The sequence below is a fragment of the Microtus oregoni genome, unplaced genomic scaffold (assembly GCF_018167655.1).
Source record: "Microtus oregoni isolate MIOR12 unplaced genomic scaffold, Mior012 000004F_ref0000308, whole genome shotgun sequence".
NCBI classification, from domain to species: Eukaryota; Metazoa; Chordata; class Mammalia; order Rodentia; family Cricetidae; genus Microtus; species Microtus oregoni.
In genome coordinates, this window is record NW_024543063.1 from 66869466 (window position 1) to 66885950 (window position 16485).

Genomic DNA, 16485 nt, shown 5'->3' on the forward strand with positions numbered 1-16485 from the left:
AGTCTTAGTCTGTGAACTCGACCAAAGTAGGCATAAGAACATGAGAGGTTGTGCTTATACTATGAGAGTGACTGTGGGAACAAGCGTGTATAGACCCAAGTCACTGTGTCACTGGGTCTCTTAGAGGGTGGGGGCCCTTTTTCTGAAAAGATGCCCAGGGGTCTTCTCTGAGAAATTTCTTGTGGGAGTTCTCTGGAGTTAGATACTGGGATTCCAGGGTGTGATTTATTCATCTTAGCTTCTTTTTATTGTGCTGTTACCATTTTTTGGGTACAGGAGACTGAACCCAAGATCTTGCACATTCTAAGAAAGCTCTCTACTGCTGAGCCACATTCTTAGCTTCCTTTGAATGGGCTTTTCCCAATCCTTCTGTGCCCAATCTGGGGGGCCTTTTGTTTTGTTGTGTTTTGAGACAGGGTTTCTTCGTGTAACAGTTTTAGCTGTCCTGGAACTAGAGTAGGCTGGCCTCGAACTCACAGAGATCCACTTACCTGTGCCTGGGATTAAAGTCTTGCACCACCACACCCTGCTGGGGGGTTGGGTATTTTGATATGGTGATAGTACCAAACAAGGAAGGATTCTGGGGAAGTCCCAAAGATAGGGATTCTTCCTCCACGACCATGGCACCTGGCTTAAATATGCCATCTTTCCCTGAAAGCCTCAGGTATCTGAGGCTCACCATCCCCCACCCCCATGCTGGTTCTCACTCCAGGAGTGAGAGGACCCCTGGCAGAACTCAGAGCAGCCTATTTGGGTTCCAGGGCGGATGGACGCCGCTGGTCACTTGCCTCGCTCCCTTCCTCTGGCTATGGCACCAACACACCCAGCTCAACTGTTTCAGTGAGTATGTGGAGGGAGACAGATGGGAGGGTGGGGACTGAAGTGACCACATGAAGACCAACAGTCCCAGACGGACTGAGAGGCTGGGTTCCACTGCCCTTCGTGAGTGTCCATTTGTCCATCCATTAGAGGTGACATCTTTCCCCCAGAGCCTCATCTCTGTTCTCACTACATTTTCCCGAGAACCTACTCATTTCTTGTTATCCATGATGTGCCCAAGTGTCTTTACCTGGCAAAAGTCAGGCCACCATGGCTTCTACCCAGAGTCCATTTGCTTGCACATTGGACACTCAAATCTCTCTCCTTCAATGCCCTTCGGAGACACAGCTCTGATTCTCTTACTCCCCCACTGCTGTGAGGTTTAACAAACGTTGATACGTGATCACATGACTTGGCTAGGGGTATACAGCAAGGCTTCCTGGAAGAAGTGGTTGACACCAGGACAAAGGGTCAGCTTGAATGGGAAGGGGTTGGGGTGAGATGCTCAGGAGGCCAGCAGCACAGGTCAACTCCCGAAGGCCTCAGGAAACATGGCACAGCAACAAGGTGAGGGTCACTGTGTCATATAGCTGACTGAAGTGACATGGGCCTGAGATCCCAGCTGGAGAGTCTGAGACAGGAACATCAGGAGCTCAAGGCCAGCCTGAGCTAAATGAGACCTCTGAGAGAGAGAGAGAGAGAGAGAGAGAGAGAGAAAGAGAGAGAAGAAAGAAACAAATTGCTGAGGAAATTAGCTGTATTGGTGAAATGTTTGCCTTTCATGCCTGAGGGCCTGGGCTTGATCCCCAGTACCACAAAAGAAAGCAAAAAGGAAGGAGGGAGGGAAGGAAGAAGGAGAAAGAAAGCTAACCGTGCAGCCAAGACTTGGAGCAGAGCAAGTGATTCACAGAGGAATGGCCCAAGCTTGGAAAACAGCTAATGCCAAGGCCTTGGGGCAGAAGCATGTGCAAGGATCAGCAGGACCAGCGGGGATGGAACAGAGCTGGCAAGGGGGAGAGCAGGAAGAGATGATGGCAAGGAGACAAGACCCGGAGGGCAGCATCTTGTGGTCTAGTGGAAGGCCTTGAGAGTATACTATGATGTGCTAAGCGCCACGGGATGGTTCGGCACGGCAATACCCCACCTCATCCACTTGGTGTTTCGAGATAGGGTCTCACTCAGTGTAACCGAGGCTGGCCTCAAACTCTGAAGCGCTGGGATCACAGAAGGGAGCTCCAGTGCTGGGTTGCTCCAATGCCGGCTCTGACTCCCCGCTCTCTCCTTCTACTCTAGTCCTCCTGCTCCTCCCAGGAGCGCCTTCATCAACTCCCCTACCAGCCCACGGTGGACGAATTGCACTTTCTGTCCAAACACTTCGGCAGCACCGAGAGCATCACAGACGAGGATGGTGGCCGCCGCTCCCCCGCCGTGCGGCCCCGCTCTCGGAGTCTCAGGTGCGCTGGCACCTGAGAGGGATGGGGTTTTGGTGCACCACCAAGAATCTTCGGCCCTGGGAAAATAGAGTGAAGCGCGCGGGGGTTTGGGGAGTCAGCACAAAGACAGGGTGCTGGACAGAGGGACTTTTTTTCCTGCAGTCCCGGCCGCTCCCCCTCCTCCTACGACAACGAAATCGTGATGATGAACCACGTGTACAAGGAGCGGTTCCCAAAGGTGAGACCCCCTCCCCACACCCCATGACCATCAATTAGCTCGCGGGCACACCTGGGCTCCGAGCGCCCCCTAGCGGTCGGCGTGCGCAGCGCAGGCTCCGGTGACCACAGCCTCCAAGCTCTCCCTGCATCCTTGTACCGCTGCCCAGGCCACTGCGCAAATGGAAGAGAAGCTGCGGGACTTCGCCCGCGCCTACGAACCTGACAGCGTGCTGCCGCTGGCCGACGGCGTGCTCAGCTTCATCCACCACCAGATCATTGAACTGGCTCGAGACTGCCTTACCAAGTCCCGCGATGGGCTCATCACCACCGTCTACTTCTACGAACTGCAGGAAAATCTGGAGAAGCTGCTTCAGGATGTGAGTGTCAAGGGCTTCAGACCCTGTCCACGAGCCGGGCAGGTCCTGCCCAGTTCTTCCACCCGCAAAGTGCGCGGAGCCGGGAGAGCAGCGGGAGGCGGAGGCTGGGAGGTGGTTCCCACTCTAGGTCCGATGGAGGAGCTGGAATTTATTTCCTTAGAGGCCTTTAGTTGTTTAAGCAATTGTCACCTTCTCCGATGGCCTAGACTCTCCCCTCTTACCCCTCACTCGGAATTGAACCCATGACCCAGTAGCCTAGAATAATTGAGACAAGTGCTCTATGACTGAGCTACATTTCCAGCCCCTATTTGTTTGTTTCCTTTTTCTTTTTGTTCAAGACAGGGTATCAAGTAGTGCAGGCGGGCCCCCACCTTGCTATGTAGCCAAGGATGGCCTTGAACCCCAGAACCTCCAACTTCCACCTCTTGAGTATTTGGATTACAGTTTTATGCCACCACTTCCGGTTTGTGAGATGCTGGAATGCATCCCAGGGCCTTTGCACGCTAGGGGAGCACTCTACCAACTAAGATACATCTCTAGTTTGCACTAAGTTGCCCACTGACCGGCCTTCAAATCACTGCATAACCCATGCAGGCCTTGAACTTGCCATCTTCCTGTCTTGGCTTCCCGCTGTCACAGACCTGCAGCCCCACACCCAGGCTGTGTGTAATTTCTAACTCTGCACACACAACACATTCTGTATATCTTTACTTGTCTTCTTTCTTGGTTTCCCTACTCCAATGTCTGGCTCACAGTACATGCTCAACAAATATTACATACGTGTCTCTGGGGGCATGGCTCGTTGACAAAGGGTTCGCTTAACATGTGTTAGCCCCAGGTTCTGTCCCTAGCACCACACACACACACCATTGGGTGAACCTACTGTGGCATCACACGCCTGTCAATCAGTACTAGGGAAGCTTAGGTAAGAGCATCTCAAGTGGGGGATGGAGAGATGGCTCAGTGGTTAAGAGCATTGCCTGATCTTCCAAAGGTCCTGAGTTCAATTCCCAGCAACCACATGATGGCTCACAACCATCTGTAATAAGATCTGGTGCCCTCTTCTGGCCTGCAGGCAGACATGCAGGAAGTACACTGTATAGATAATAAATAAATAAACAAACCTAAATAAACCTTAAAAAAACCAAAAAGAGCAACCCAAGTTCCAGGCCAGCCTGCCCTCCATAGCAGACCTTGCCTATGAATGAATGCGGGAATTAATTAATAAATTAGTGGGTATATGAATAACAGCAGACGAGACAGTATCCCATCCAAGTCAAGGATCATGGAGGGCACTTATTGAGCCCTTCCTCTGTGCTGGGACATGGCTGGCACAGAAGACAAGTATCCCAGCCTTCCTGTGGTGCAAGTGCCAGTTCAGGAACCATGGGAACAGGTCAAGGATCATGGTATCAGCTGACATTTAGGGCTAGGAGGGAAACAAAACAGTGACTGAATGCTCTCTAGGGCTGTGACATGGGAATTGGGACAAGAATAATAAGTAGACGGCTTCTGTGGAAAGAGCCAGAAAGAGTGTGCCCTGAGCGGAGGAAGCAGCAGGCTTGTGTTAGACCTGTCTCCAGTGCTTGCTCTGCAGCTCCCATGCCATTTAACCTTGTGCCTAGCAGGAGTCGAGGACGGCGAGTTGCTCACTCCTTTCCTTTTATTTTTTTTATTTTATTTTGTTTTTAACGATGTGTTTTTGTATTTTCTGCATATGGGTGTTTGGCCTATATGTATGTTTGCGCATGAGTATGTATGTGCATTGCCCACAGAAACCACACTCCCTTGGAACCGGAATTACAGAAGGTTGTTGGTGCTGTGGGGGTACAGGGGATTAAACCTGGCTTCTCTGCAAGAGTAGCCACTGCTCTTAACTGTGGGGCCATCTCAAACCCCTCATTTTAATTTTAAATTTTACCTATTATTTTTATGGGGGACACACAAGAGGACAACTTGTGGGAGTCACTTCTGTCATGGTTCTGGGAACCAAACTCAGGCTATAAGACTTGCACAGCAAGTACTATAACCTGCTGAGCCATTTCCCTGACAGCCACCCCCACCCCAGTGTGTGTGTGTGTTGAGGATAAAGCCCAGGTAAGCAGGCCCTCCTCTGCCACTGACCCACATCTGAAGTTCCAAGATGTCTGCCCCACTCACTTTAATAAATGTAGTCTTGGAAGAATGGTAGGGCTGGTAACCCCCCTTGAGCCCACAGTAGGAGACAGCCCTGCTCCCCAAAGATGTCCTCTCACGTGTGGCACACACCATGGTACACACATTCCTACACCCTTGTACCTCACACATACACAAATAATAAATAGCCATCCCTTTGGACAGGGTCTCTCTTGCTGTGTAGAGCAGAGCTGGGCTTGCACCCCCAGCTCTCTTCTGGAATCGGGACAGTAACAGCATTGCGGGCTCTGTGCAGCCCCAGAGCCTGGGGAGCCGGGTCTGAGAACGAGGCCTGGCAGAGCAGTTGACCCATGAGCCCCATTCCCTCACTTCCTTCGCTGCAGGCCTACGAACGCTCTGAGAGCCTGGAGGTGGCCTTTGTCACTCAGCTGGTGAAGAAACTGCTAATCATCATCTCTCGCCCTGCAAGGCTTCTGGAGTGCCTGGTGAGGGGCTGCTGGAGGGCTGTGGGGGATGGGGTGGCCCTCGGCGGGCACAGCAAGCTAAGTCCATCCATCTCTGCCCCAGGAATTCAACCCGGAAGAGTTCTACCACCTGCTGGAGGCAGCCGAGGGACACGCCAAGGAGGGCCACCTGGTCAAAACTGACATCCCCCGCTACATCATCCGACAGTTGGGCCTCACCCGGGACCCCTTTCCAGGTGTGCAAGGGGCCTGAGGGGGCGGGCCGAGCAGTGGGGCAGCGGCTCACACCCACCTCATTCTAGATGTGGTCCGCCTGGAAGAGCAGGACAGCGGGGGCTCCAACACGCCTGAGCAAGACGACACGTCCGAGGTGAGCTGCAGCCAGAGCTTGGCGTTGGGCCGGCCAGGGGCGGCGGGCGGCCTTGGTCTCACACTCTGCGTCTCAGTTTCCCTTTCAGTGCGATAGTTCTTTCTCCACGTGGTAGCGCAGAGCCCAGAGCCTTGTGTGAGTGCTCTGCTGCTGCTGAACTCCATCCTCAGACTTCTTGTTGTTTCTTATCATTATTATTATTTGTGTGTGGGGGTGCATCTATGTGTGGGTGTCCTAGAAGAGGGCATCGGATCCCCTGGAACTAGATTAATAGGCAGTGGTAAGCTACTTGGCATAGGTGCAAAGAGCCAAACTCAGGTTCTCTGAAAGAGTAGCAAGCACTTGGATTGGCTGAGCCATCCTTTCAGGGCATGTGAGTGTGTGTGTGTGTATGTGTGTGTGTGTGTGTGAGTGTGCGCACGCGCGTGCATGTGTACAGGTGGAAACCAGAGATGGTATTTGGTGTCTTCCTCAATCAGTCTCCACCTTGTTCTCTGAAATAAAGTGTCTCATTGAACATAAAGCTCACCAGTCAACTAGGCTGGCTCTCCAGTGAACTCCACACATCGGCTGCCTCCACCCTGCCCAGTGTTGGGGTTACACACGGGCACCATTGCCAACTCAGATGATTGCAGGGAACTGAACTCGAGCCCTCATACTTGCACGGCAGGCACTTTATGGACTTGAGCTATCGCTTCAGACCCAAGACCTCACATTTTAAAAACAGGGTCCCACTATTTTGCCCAGGCTGGCCAAGAACTCATGAGTATACTGTTCCTCAGCCTCCCAGGTACTGCTGGACTATGTCACCTTTTTTTTTTAGTTTTTTGTTGTTGTTGTTTTTTAGGTTTTTTTTTTTTCTGTTTGTTTTTTTGAGACAGGGTTTCTCTGTGTGTCACAGCCCTGGCTACCCTGGAACTCACTTTGCAGACCAGGTTGATCTTGAACTCACTAAGATCCACCTGCCTCTGCCTCCCGAGTGCTAGGATTTAAGGCATGCACAACCATCACCCTGCTAGTTTGCCGTTATTTTTTTTAATATTTATTTATTTATTTATTTATTATACAATATTCTGTCTGTGTGTATGTCTACAGGCCAGAAGAGGGCACCAGACCTCATTAGAGCTGGTTGTGCGCCATCATGTGGTTGCCAGGAATTGAACTCAGGACCTTTGGAAGAGCAGGCAATGCTCTTAACCACTGAGCCATCTTTCCAGCCCCTAGTTTGCCGTTTTTTAAAAATTGAGATTTGCCAGGCGGTGGTGTAGCACACCTTCAATCCCAGTACTCAGAAGGCAGAGGCAGGAGGAGCCATGTGAGTTAGAGGCCAGTCTGGTCTACAAAGCAAGTTCTCTGTTACACAGAGAAACCTTGTCTCAGTAAACAAACAAACCAAAAAAAAAAAAAAAAGAAAAGAAAAGAAAGAAAGAAAGAGAGAGAGAGAGAGAGAGAGAAAGGGAAAAAATTGAGGGTAGGTATGGTGGCACTTGCCTTTAATTCCAGCACTTGGGAAGTAGAGGCAGGTGGGTCTGGGAATTAGAGGCTGACCTGATTCACATAGTGAGTTCCAGGACAGCCAGGACTTGTATAGAGAGACCCTGTCTCAAACAAACAAACAAAGCTCCCAAGTTAAAAGCAAATAAATAACTAAAATGCTTGGGAGGTAGGGACTAGCATCCAGAGAGCTAGCTTAAAGGTTCAGATCAGAACATTTGGGGCTGGAGAAATAGCTCAGTGGCTGAGAGCACCGACTACTCTTCCAGAGGACCCAGGTTCAAGCCCCAGCACCCACATGGCGGCAGCTCACACCTGTCTGTAACTCCAGTTCCAGGGCTTCTGACATTCACTCAGACACACATTCAGGCAAAACACCAATGAACATAAAATAAAATAAATTAAATTATATATTTGAAAAAAGAACAGAACACCTCTGCTCTTGCAGAGAAACTGAGTTCAATTTTCAACACTCTCATTGGATGGCTCAAAACCATCCATAACTCACATATAAAAACAAATCTTTACAAATATTGAGGTGTTGCCTAGACTAACCTCAAACTCCTGGGCTCGCCGGGCGGTGGTGGCGCACGCCTTTAATCCCAGCACTTGGGAGGCAGAGGCAGGCGGATCTCTGTGAGTTCGAGACCAGCCTAGTCTACAAGAGCTAGTTCCAGGACAGGCTCCAAAATCACAGAGAAACCCTGTCTCCAAAAACAAACAAACAAACAAACAAAAAAAAAAACTCCTGGGCTCAAGTGAACTTCTGCCTTAGTTTCCCCAGTATGTGAGACTGCAGATGTTTGCAAAATAGCAGAAGTCACCAACTGAACCACTTTTTCCGTTTGCTGTTGATTTTGGTTGTGCTAGGAATCAACTGACCTCTAGCCCCCTTGTAAACATTGTAGCATGCTCGCACTACTGCCCAGCCATGACTCTAGCTAGCTACGACTTCTCTTTCCATTGCCAAAAAGAAATCTCTAACATACTGAGTGCCACTCAGTTCCCTCCCTCAGATCCCAGGGACACTGGTTTATCTCCACCTCTGGATTTGCTCAGTCCCTCTTTGTTATTTGAGACAAGGTCTCTGACGTAGCTAGGAGTAACCTGGAATTCATTATGTAGCCTTCAGCTTCTGTGCCTCCTGTCTCACAGGTATGTACCACCACACCTGGCAGTCCCTTTTCTTTTTTAAACATTTTTATTATATTCAGCTTCTTAAATTTTTTAAAGGATTTTTAAAAATTATTTATTATGTATACAATATTCTGTTTGCGTGTATGCCTATAGGTCAGAAAAGGGCACCAGACCCCATTACAGATGGTTGTGAGCCACCATGTGGTTGCCGGGAATTGAACTCAGGACCTTTGGAAGAGCAGGCAATGCCCATAACTGCTGAGCCATCTCTCCAGCCCCAGTTTTTTAAAATTTTTAAAAACTTATTTTATTTGGCTGGAGAGATGGCTCAGAGGTTAAGAGCATTGCCTGCTCTTCCAAAGGTCCTGAGTTCAATTCCCAGCAACCACATGGTGGCTTACAACCATCTGTAACGAGGTCTGATGCCCTCTTCTGGCCTGCAGGCATATACACAGACAGAATATTGTATACATAATAAGTATATAAATAAATAAATATTTTTTTAAAAAATTATTTTATTTTATTGACTAGGAGAGGATACATGCCACAGCATGCATATGGAAGCAGGGGACAAGTTTTGGGAATTTGTTTTCTTCTTTCATCCTGTGGGTCCTGGAGATGGGACTCAGGTTGTCAGACTTGGTGGCAAGTCCCTTAATCCATTGAGCCATCTTTCCAGCTCCCAACTTCTAGCAACATTTTATCTATGTGTGTGCTATTCTGATTAGCCACTTTGTAGGTTTTCTGCCTTTCCTAATAGCCAGGTTAGGAATGCTTTACCAGAGAAAGTTCTGGTTCAGGTGGCACCTTTGTTGCTTTCTCCCTGTGCAGACTGGATAAAGGGCTTATTCATGCCTTCTGTTCCTCAGTTTCCCCATGTGTAAAGGTGGTGATGACGATGGTCTTGCACTTTGCCCTGCAGGGTCGCAGCAGCACCTCAAAGGCCAAGAAACCACCTGGAGAGAGTGACTTTGACACTATCAAACTCATAAGCAATGGTGCCTACGGGTGAGCCACCCGGGGCTCTGGCGGGGGGAGAGTGGCGGAGGCCGGGTGTCTCGGAGGTGATGGCCGGTCCTCGCTCCCTTCCCCCGCAGGGCCGTCTACCTGGTGCGGCACCGGGATACAAGGCAGCGCTTCGCCATGAAGAAGATCAACAAACAGAACCTGATCCTACGCAACCAGATCCAGCAGGCGTTCGTGGAGCGCGACATCCTCACGTTTGCGGAGAACCCTTTTGTGGTCGGCATGTTCTGCTCCTTTGAGACCCGGCGCCACCTTTGTATGGTCATGGAGTATGTGGAAGGTGCGGCCACCTCTGGGGCATTTCTGCGCCAGCCAATGTGGCTGGGCCACCCTCTAGATCCAGGGTCACCCCTTAGATCATATGCTTGTTTTCCCAACTGTTTGCTATCCTGTTCTTGATCTGTCTGCCCATTGTGCCCATCGCTTATTTGGCTTGATTTTTGTTTTGAAACAGGGTCTCAATATGTAGCCTAGGCTGACCTCTAACTTTGATTTCCTTCTTCCCCTTCTGAGTACTGGGGCTCAATATGGTATTTATTTGTTTAGGAGTGAGTTGGGGGGGTACAGGCTTAGCTGCTTTGAATTCTATTGGTATGTAAATACGCCCCTCAATTTGTATTCTATATTCATCTTTTCATCAATTCATTTATTTTCACCCATTCATTGGAGCACCTGGTTTTTTTGCTTGTTTGTTTCTTGGGGTTTTTTTTTGTTTTGTTTTGTTTTGTTGGTTGGTTTTTTTTATTTTTTAGTTGTATTTTCATTTTTGTTTCTTGGCTTTTTGTTTTGTGTCTTTTCGAGATAGGGTTTCTCTGTAGCTTTGGAGATAGCTCTTGTAGACCAGGCTGGCCTCGAACTCACAGAGATCCGCCTGCCTCTGCCTCCCAAATGCTGGGATTAAGGGCGTGCACCACCGTCGCTCAGCTTTGTTTCTTGTTTTTAAGATTTTATTTATTTATTTATTATGTATATAGTGTCCTGTGTTCTGCCTGCATGTATGCCTGCACCCAGAAGAGGGCACCAGAGATCATTATAGACAATTGTGATCACATCCATCCAATTCCTTCCTTCTTTCCCTCCCTTCCTCCCTCCCTCCCTCCTTCCTTCCTTCCTGTCTTCCTTCCTTCATTGTCTTTCTTCCTGAAATACTCTTCAGAGTGTAGCTGACACTGACCTGAAACTCCCTGTTCCATCTCCTTCCTCAGTCGCTAGGTAGCTGGGACTAGGGGTGCAGCATCCCCCAGCCTCCGGGTAGCTGGGACTAGGGGTGCAGCATCCCCCAGCCTCCAAGGAGCTGGGAGTAGAGGGGTGCAGCATCGCCCATCACCCCTCCCTTTCACTTTCCACATGTTTGTCCCTCTACAATTCTGCTTTTTTGGGGGGGTTCTGCTCAGGCACACTCCTCATTGGGGGATTCTAGGCACTGACTCTCCCTCTGGGCCATGTCCACAGTCCTTCATAGGTAGAGGAAGTTCAAGGCCAGTTTCAGCTATGACTTAGTTAATAATAAATATTATTGTAAATAAAATACCATAAATAAATTAACTAAATAATTACAGTATTAACTAACTAAAGCTTATACTTTACATCATCATTCTTGCTTTATATTTTACTTTTATTTTCCATTTTTCTCTATTTCTGAGGCGTGTTGGAGTTTGAACCCAGGACCCTGTATGTGTTTGGTTTCAGCCCCAGCCATTCATCTGTCTTTTCCTATATTATGTAATAAAGAAATATATCAGCTCACTTGATGGAAAGGTCTGTGCCCCCTTTAGGAGTTGCTGTATCTAGGTGCTGCTCTTCTCAAGCCATTGGCCATCACACAGCCCCGCTTTCTCATGTGCACGTTCCCTCCTGATATACCCGACTGTAGCAAGGCTGCCTCCCAGCAGATTCCGTGCTATGGCCAATGTTCCTGCAAAAGAACATAAACCTCGTGCATATTGACCTAGGTACCCTGCCCTGAGTGGCAGCCCCACCCCCTGTAAGAAAAAGGGAGAATGGCTATCGGGCAGACTGAAATACTGATATTCGAGGAGGGATGTGGTTCAGTAGTAAAACATCCGTCTAGAAGCCACCATTAGGGGCTGGGAGTGTGACTCAGGAATGGAGTGGTTGCTGAGCACGCGCAAGGCTCTGGGTCCCACCTGCGTCCTGACTAATAACACTCCTGGGTGGAGGCCAGGAGCCTACATTTAAAAACCTCTGACCCGGAGTGGGTTTCCCTCCATTGGGTTTGTGCGGCCCTCCAGTCCCGCCTTCCCGCCTTCCTCCTAAGCAGCCACTCCTGCTCTTCTTCCTTAAATGAAAGAACTGTCAGCTCTGAGTAACTTGCAGGTGACAGAGGTAATTCCCTTTTCCCAGAATGCCAACTGATAAATACAGAGGGAACAGAGTGGTGTGGAGCAGTCACCCTCCTGCTGCTGCTCTTCCTAGGGAAGGAAAGGCTCTGCCAGCTGGGAGGGCGGTGTCCCAGTCTCTGATCTGGGTACCAGTGTGAGTGCTGGTTTGAGAAGTCATTCCAGAATGTGCTTCTCCTTCTCTTCCCTGCTCACCTTACCTCAAGTTTTTTGTTTTTTATATTCTGACAGACTTCTTTTTTTCACTTTTTAATTGATATTTATTGAGCTCTACATTTTTTTCTGCTCCCCTCCCTGCCTCCCCTCCCCCTTCAACTCTCCCCCAAGGTCCCCATGCTCCCAATTTACTCAGGAGACCTTGTCTTTTTCTACTTTCTACTTCCCATGCAGATTAGATCTATGTAAGTCTCTCTTAGTGTCTGCATTGTTGTCTAAGTTCTCTGAGATTGTGGTTTGTAGGCTGGCTTTCTTTACTTTATGTTTAAAAAACACCTATGAGTGAGTACATGTGACAATTGTCCTTCTGTGTCTGGGTTACCTCACTCAAAATGATGTTTTATAGCTCCATCCATTTTCCTGCAAAATTCAAGCTGTCATTATTTTTTTCTGCTGTGTAGTACTCTATTGTGTAAATGTACCACATTTTCCTTATCCATTTTTCAATTGAGGGACATTTAGGTTGTTTCCAGGTTCTGGCTATGACAAACAAAGCTGCTATGAACATAGTTGAGCACATGTCCTTGTGGCACGATTGAGCATCCTTTGGACATATACCCAAAAGTGGTATTACTGGGTCTTGAGGAAGGTTGTTTCCTAATTTTCTGAGAAATCGCCACACTGACATCCAAAGGGGCTGTACCAGCTTGCATTCCCACCAGCAATGCAGAAGTGTTTCCTTTACACCACAACCTCGCCAGCATAAGTTGTCATCAGTGTTTTTGATCTTGGCCATTCTTACAGGTATAAGATGGAATCTCAGAGTTGTTTTGATTTGCATTTCTCTGATGACTAAGGATGTTGAACATTTCCTTAAGTGTCTTTCAGCCATTTTAGATTCCTCTGTTGAGAGTTCTCTGTTTAGGTCTGTACTCATTTTTTTTTATTGGATTATGTGTTCTTTTGGTGTCCAATTTCTTGAGTTCTTTGTATATTTTGGAGAACAGACCTCTGTCTGATGTGGGGTTAGTGAAGATCTTTTCCCATTCTGTAGGCTGTCATTTTGTCTTATTGACCGTGTCCTTTGCTTTACAGAAGCTTCTCAGTTTCAGGAGGTCCCATTTATTAATTGTTTCTCTCAGTGTCTGTGCTGCTGGGGTTCTATTTAGGAAATGGTTCCCTGTGCCAATGCGTTCAAGTGTACTTCCCACTTTCTCTTCTATGAGGTTCAATGACTGGCTTTATGTTGAGGCCTTTGATCAATTTGGACTTGAGTTTTGGGTCTATTTTCATTCTTCTACATGTTGATATCCAGTTATGCCAGCACCACTTGTTAAATATGCTTTATTTTTTCAATTTGATATTTTTTGCTTCTTTATCAAAGATCAGGTGTTCAAATATGTATGAATTGATATCCGGGTCTTCTATTCGGTTCCATTGGTCCTCCTGTCTGTTCTTATGCCAATACCAGGTTGTTTTCAGTACTGTAGCTCTGTAGGAGAGTTTTAAGTCAGGGATTGTGATGCCTCCAGAAGTTCTTTTATTGTACAGGACTTACCTCCAGTTTAATAATATGGTTATACTTTTCTTACTATGAAAAAAAAAAGCCGGGCGGTGGTGGCGCACGCCTTTAATCCCAGCACACGGGAGGCAGAGGCAGGCGGATCTCTGTGAGTTCGAGACCAGCCTGGTCTACAAGAGCTAGTTCCAGGACAGGCTCCAAAACCACAGAGAAACCCTGTCTCAAAAAAAAAAAAAAAGAAAGAAAGAAAAAGAAAAGAAAAAAAAAACTCTGACCCTCAAGGTTCAATTCTCAAGAGGTCGAGTCATGCTGTCTTTGATTCCAAACAAAATTCACAATCATCAGCTTCCTGTCTGAGTCAGACCTGAGTCAGAGTCCTTATGTAGAAAGTGGGCTGGTCATACCAATGCCAGAGGATGGCTAATAGCAGGAGGTGAGCCTAGGAGAGTGCAGCTCTTTCTGAGACTGGCTCCATCCCTAGACCTCAGTTTTCCCCTTCTGCAAATGGGTACAATGGAAGTAGAGACATGGTGCATGATGTGTGCTTGGTTTTGGGTGCAGGGTGACCCCTCTTTGAATCCCTCCCCTGACTCTCAGGTGGTGACTGTGCCACTCTCCTGAAGAACATTGGAGCGCTGCCTGTGGAGATGGCTCGGATGTATTTTGCAGAAACAGTTCTGGCCCTTGAGTACTTACACAATTATGGCATCGTGCACCGTGACCTCAAACCAGACAAGTGAGTCTTGACCTTTATTCTAACCCTGTCCTGTTCCTTGGGAGACGCAGGGGCGAAGGGAAAGGACTCACTTTTGAAACCTGCTTATGTCCTGTGCCTGCAGCCTCCTCATCACCTCCATGGGTCATATCAAACTCACGGACTTTGGCCTCTCCAAGATGGGACTCATGAGTCTCACAACCAACTTATATGAAGGCCACATTGAGAAGGATGCCCGGGAGTTCCTGGACAAACAGGTGTGTGGCGGGCATGGGGGTCACCAAGGGTGGAGTGACCTGGAAGGACCTCAGGGACCCAGGGCCTGGTGGGGGGCACAGCTCTCCCTTGAGGCCCCTTCTGTGGCCAGGGCACAGGCTGACCGCCTGCCCCCAGGTGTGTGGGACCCCAGAATACATCGCACCCGAGGTCATTCTGCGCCAGGGCTACGGCAAGCCAGTGGACTGGTGGGCCATGGGGATCATTCTCTACGAGTTCCTGGTAGGCTGTGTGCCTTTCTTCGGGGATACCCCAGAAGAGCTCTTTGGACAGGTCATCAGTGGTACGTGCCTCCTAGGTGGGTAGGTGGACTGTAGAAAGACGGGCAGACTGGACCACTCAACTTCCCTTCACTTTGCAGATGACATACTGTGGCCTGAAGGGGATGAGGCTCTGCCCACAGATGCCCAGCTCCTAATATCTAGCCTCTTGCAGACCAACCCCCTGGTCCGACTTGGGGCAGGTAAGAGGCCTTCTGCACAGTCGGCTGAGCCTGGGAAGCAGGACTGGTCCAGCTGAGGCCTGCGGTGGAGGTGGCCTGATGGGCTGGGTGGCAGGGTGGCCGGGCAGGCTGTCAGGGGTCTCCTGCCCACAGGTGGGGCTTTTGAAGTGAAGCAGCACAGTTTCTTCCGAGACCTCGACTGGACGGGGCTGCTGCGGCAGAAGGCAGAATTCATTCCCCACCTAGAGTCAGAAGATGACACCAGCTACTTTGACAGTGAGTTGGGGGTAGGGAAAATGGGATCTAAGAGGGCTGGGACAGGGTCCATCTGAGGTGTGTCAGGATAAAAAGGCTGAAGCTGCTCAGGCCTCAGGGTGCAGGCCAGTCCTCCCAGCTATTAAGAAGGCTTTCTGTGTTACAGAGAGTTCAGGGACAGCCTGGGCAATTTGGTGAGACCCCATTTTAAAACAGAAAGTGAATCTGGACATTGTGACAAATGTCTGTTATCCCAGCCCTTGGGAAGCCGGGCTACCTCGAGTTCAAGGTGATCCTCGACTACCTCTCAGGTTCAAGGCTACCTTGGCTACAGTAAACCGTTTTGAAGTTGGGCATGGTGGCACGCGGCTTTAATCTCAGCACTTGGCAGGCAAATGTAGGTAGATCTCTGTGAGTTCCAGGCTAGCCAGCCATGGCTACATAATGAGACCCTCTCAGAAGGGTAGTGGTGGGGCTGGAGAGATGGCTCAGCAGTTATTCCCTGCACCCACTCACAGCCAGCTGTAACTTCAGGCCTAAGGGGATCCAGCATCCATTTCTGACGGTCACGGGCACCAGGCATGGGTGTGGCGCCGTGACATACATGCAGGCGAAACACTCAGACACATTAAAACAAAACAAAGGCGAGAAAAAGCTGGGAAGAAGGTTCAAGGGCTCAGAGTCCTTACTACCCGTGTGGAGGATATGGGTTCTGTTTCCAATACCCCATGCAGGAGGGTGGGGATTGGCAGAAGGCAGGGGATGCTCAGAAACATCTGTAACCCAGTAGGGAGCAAGATCTGTAGTAGCCTGAGGTGGAGTCAGGGTGCAGGGTGCTGTAAATGCAGATCTGGTAGTTTGACCTCCTCCAGATTCGGGAAAGGCAGAGAGATTTGGAGAATGGGGGTGGGGAGGAGTCTAGGGGACGAACCTGGAGCAAATTGGAGGGGACATGGCGAGATCAAAGTCTGGCTGGGCTCTGAGGAGGCGGCGGTTCTCCAGCCCGCTCGGACAGGTATCACCATGTGAACTCCTACGACGAGGACGACACCACCGAGGAGGAGCCCGTGGAGATCCGCCAATTCTCCTCCTGTTCTCCGCGTTTCAGCAAGGTGCGACAAGGCGGGCTGGGCTGGAAGGCCTGTGGGCACCAGGGTCGCAGGCACTCAGGGTTCTCAGTTTGGAAAGCTGCAGAAGGGGTGGGAGCTAGGGAGTGGAGAATCCTTGTTAGGGTGGAGGGTGGGGCTCTACAGGGCAAACCTTTGCCACTGGGCTGGCCTGAGG

The 16485-nt window shown here is 49.4% G+C and overlaps 1 protein-coding gene across 3 annotated transcripts in view; it reads left to right on the forward strand.

Annotated features, from left to right (window-relative positions):
* Mast1 (microtubule associated serine/threonine kinase 1) overlaps nucleotides 1–16485 on the forward strand; it is a 37258-nt gene that overhangs the window by 14011 nt on the left and 6762 nt on the right. For all 3 annotated transcript variants that reach the window (XM_041649578.1, XM_041649579.1, XM_041649576.1), the window contains 15 exons: nucleotides 762–840; nucleotides 2113–2273; nucleotides 2415–2490; nucleotides 2639–2848; nucleotides 5368–5469; nucleotides 5552–5684; nucleotides 5751–5818; nucleotides 9372–9457; nucleotides 9547–9755; nucleotides 14111–14249; nucleotides 14353–14485; nucleotides 14622–14787; nucleotides 14866–14967; nucleotides 15100–15222; nucleotides 16204–16313. In XM_041649578.1, the coding sequence (XP_041505512.1) occupies nucleotides 762–840; nucleotides 2113–2273; nucleotides 2415–2490; nucleotides 2639–2848; nucleotides 5368–5469; nucleotides 5552–5684; nucleotides 5751–5818; nucleotides 9372–9457; nucleotides 9547–9755; nucleotides 14111–14249; nucleotides 14353–14485; nucleotides 14622–14787; nucleotides 14866–14967; nucleotides 15100–15222; nucleotides 16204–16313 (1897 nt within the window). The remainder of the gene's footprint in view (nucleotides 1–761; nucleotides 841–2112; nucleotides 2274–2414; nucleotides 2491–2638; nucleotides 2849–5367; nucleotides 5470–5551; nucleotides 5685–5750; nucleotides 5819–9371; nucleotides 9458–9546; nucleotides 9756–14110; nucleotides 14250–14352; nucleotides 14486–14621; nucleotides 14788–14865; nucleotides 14968–15099; nucleotides 15223–16203; nucleotides 16314–16485) is intronic.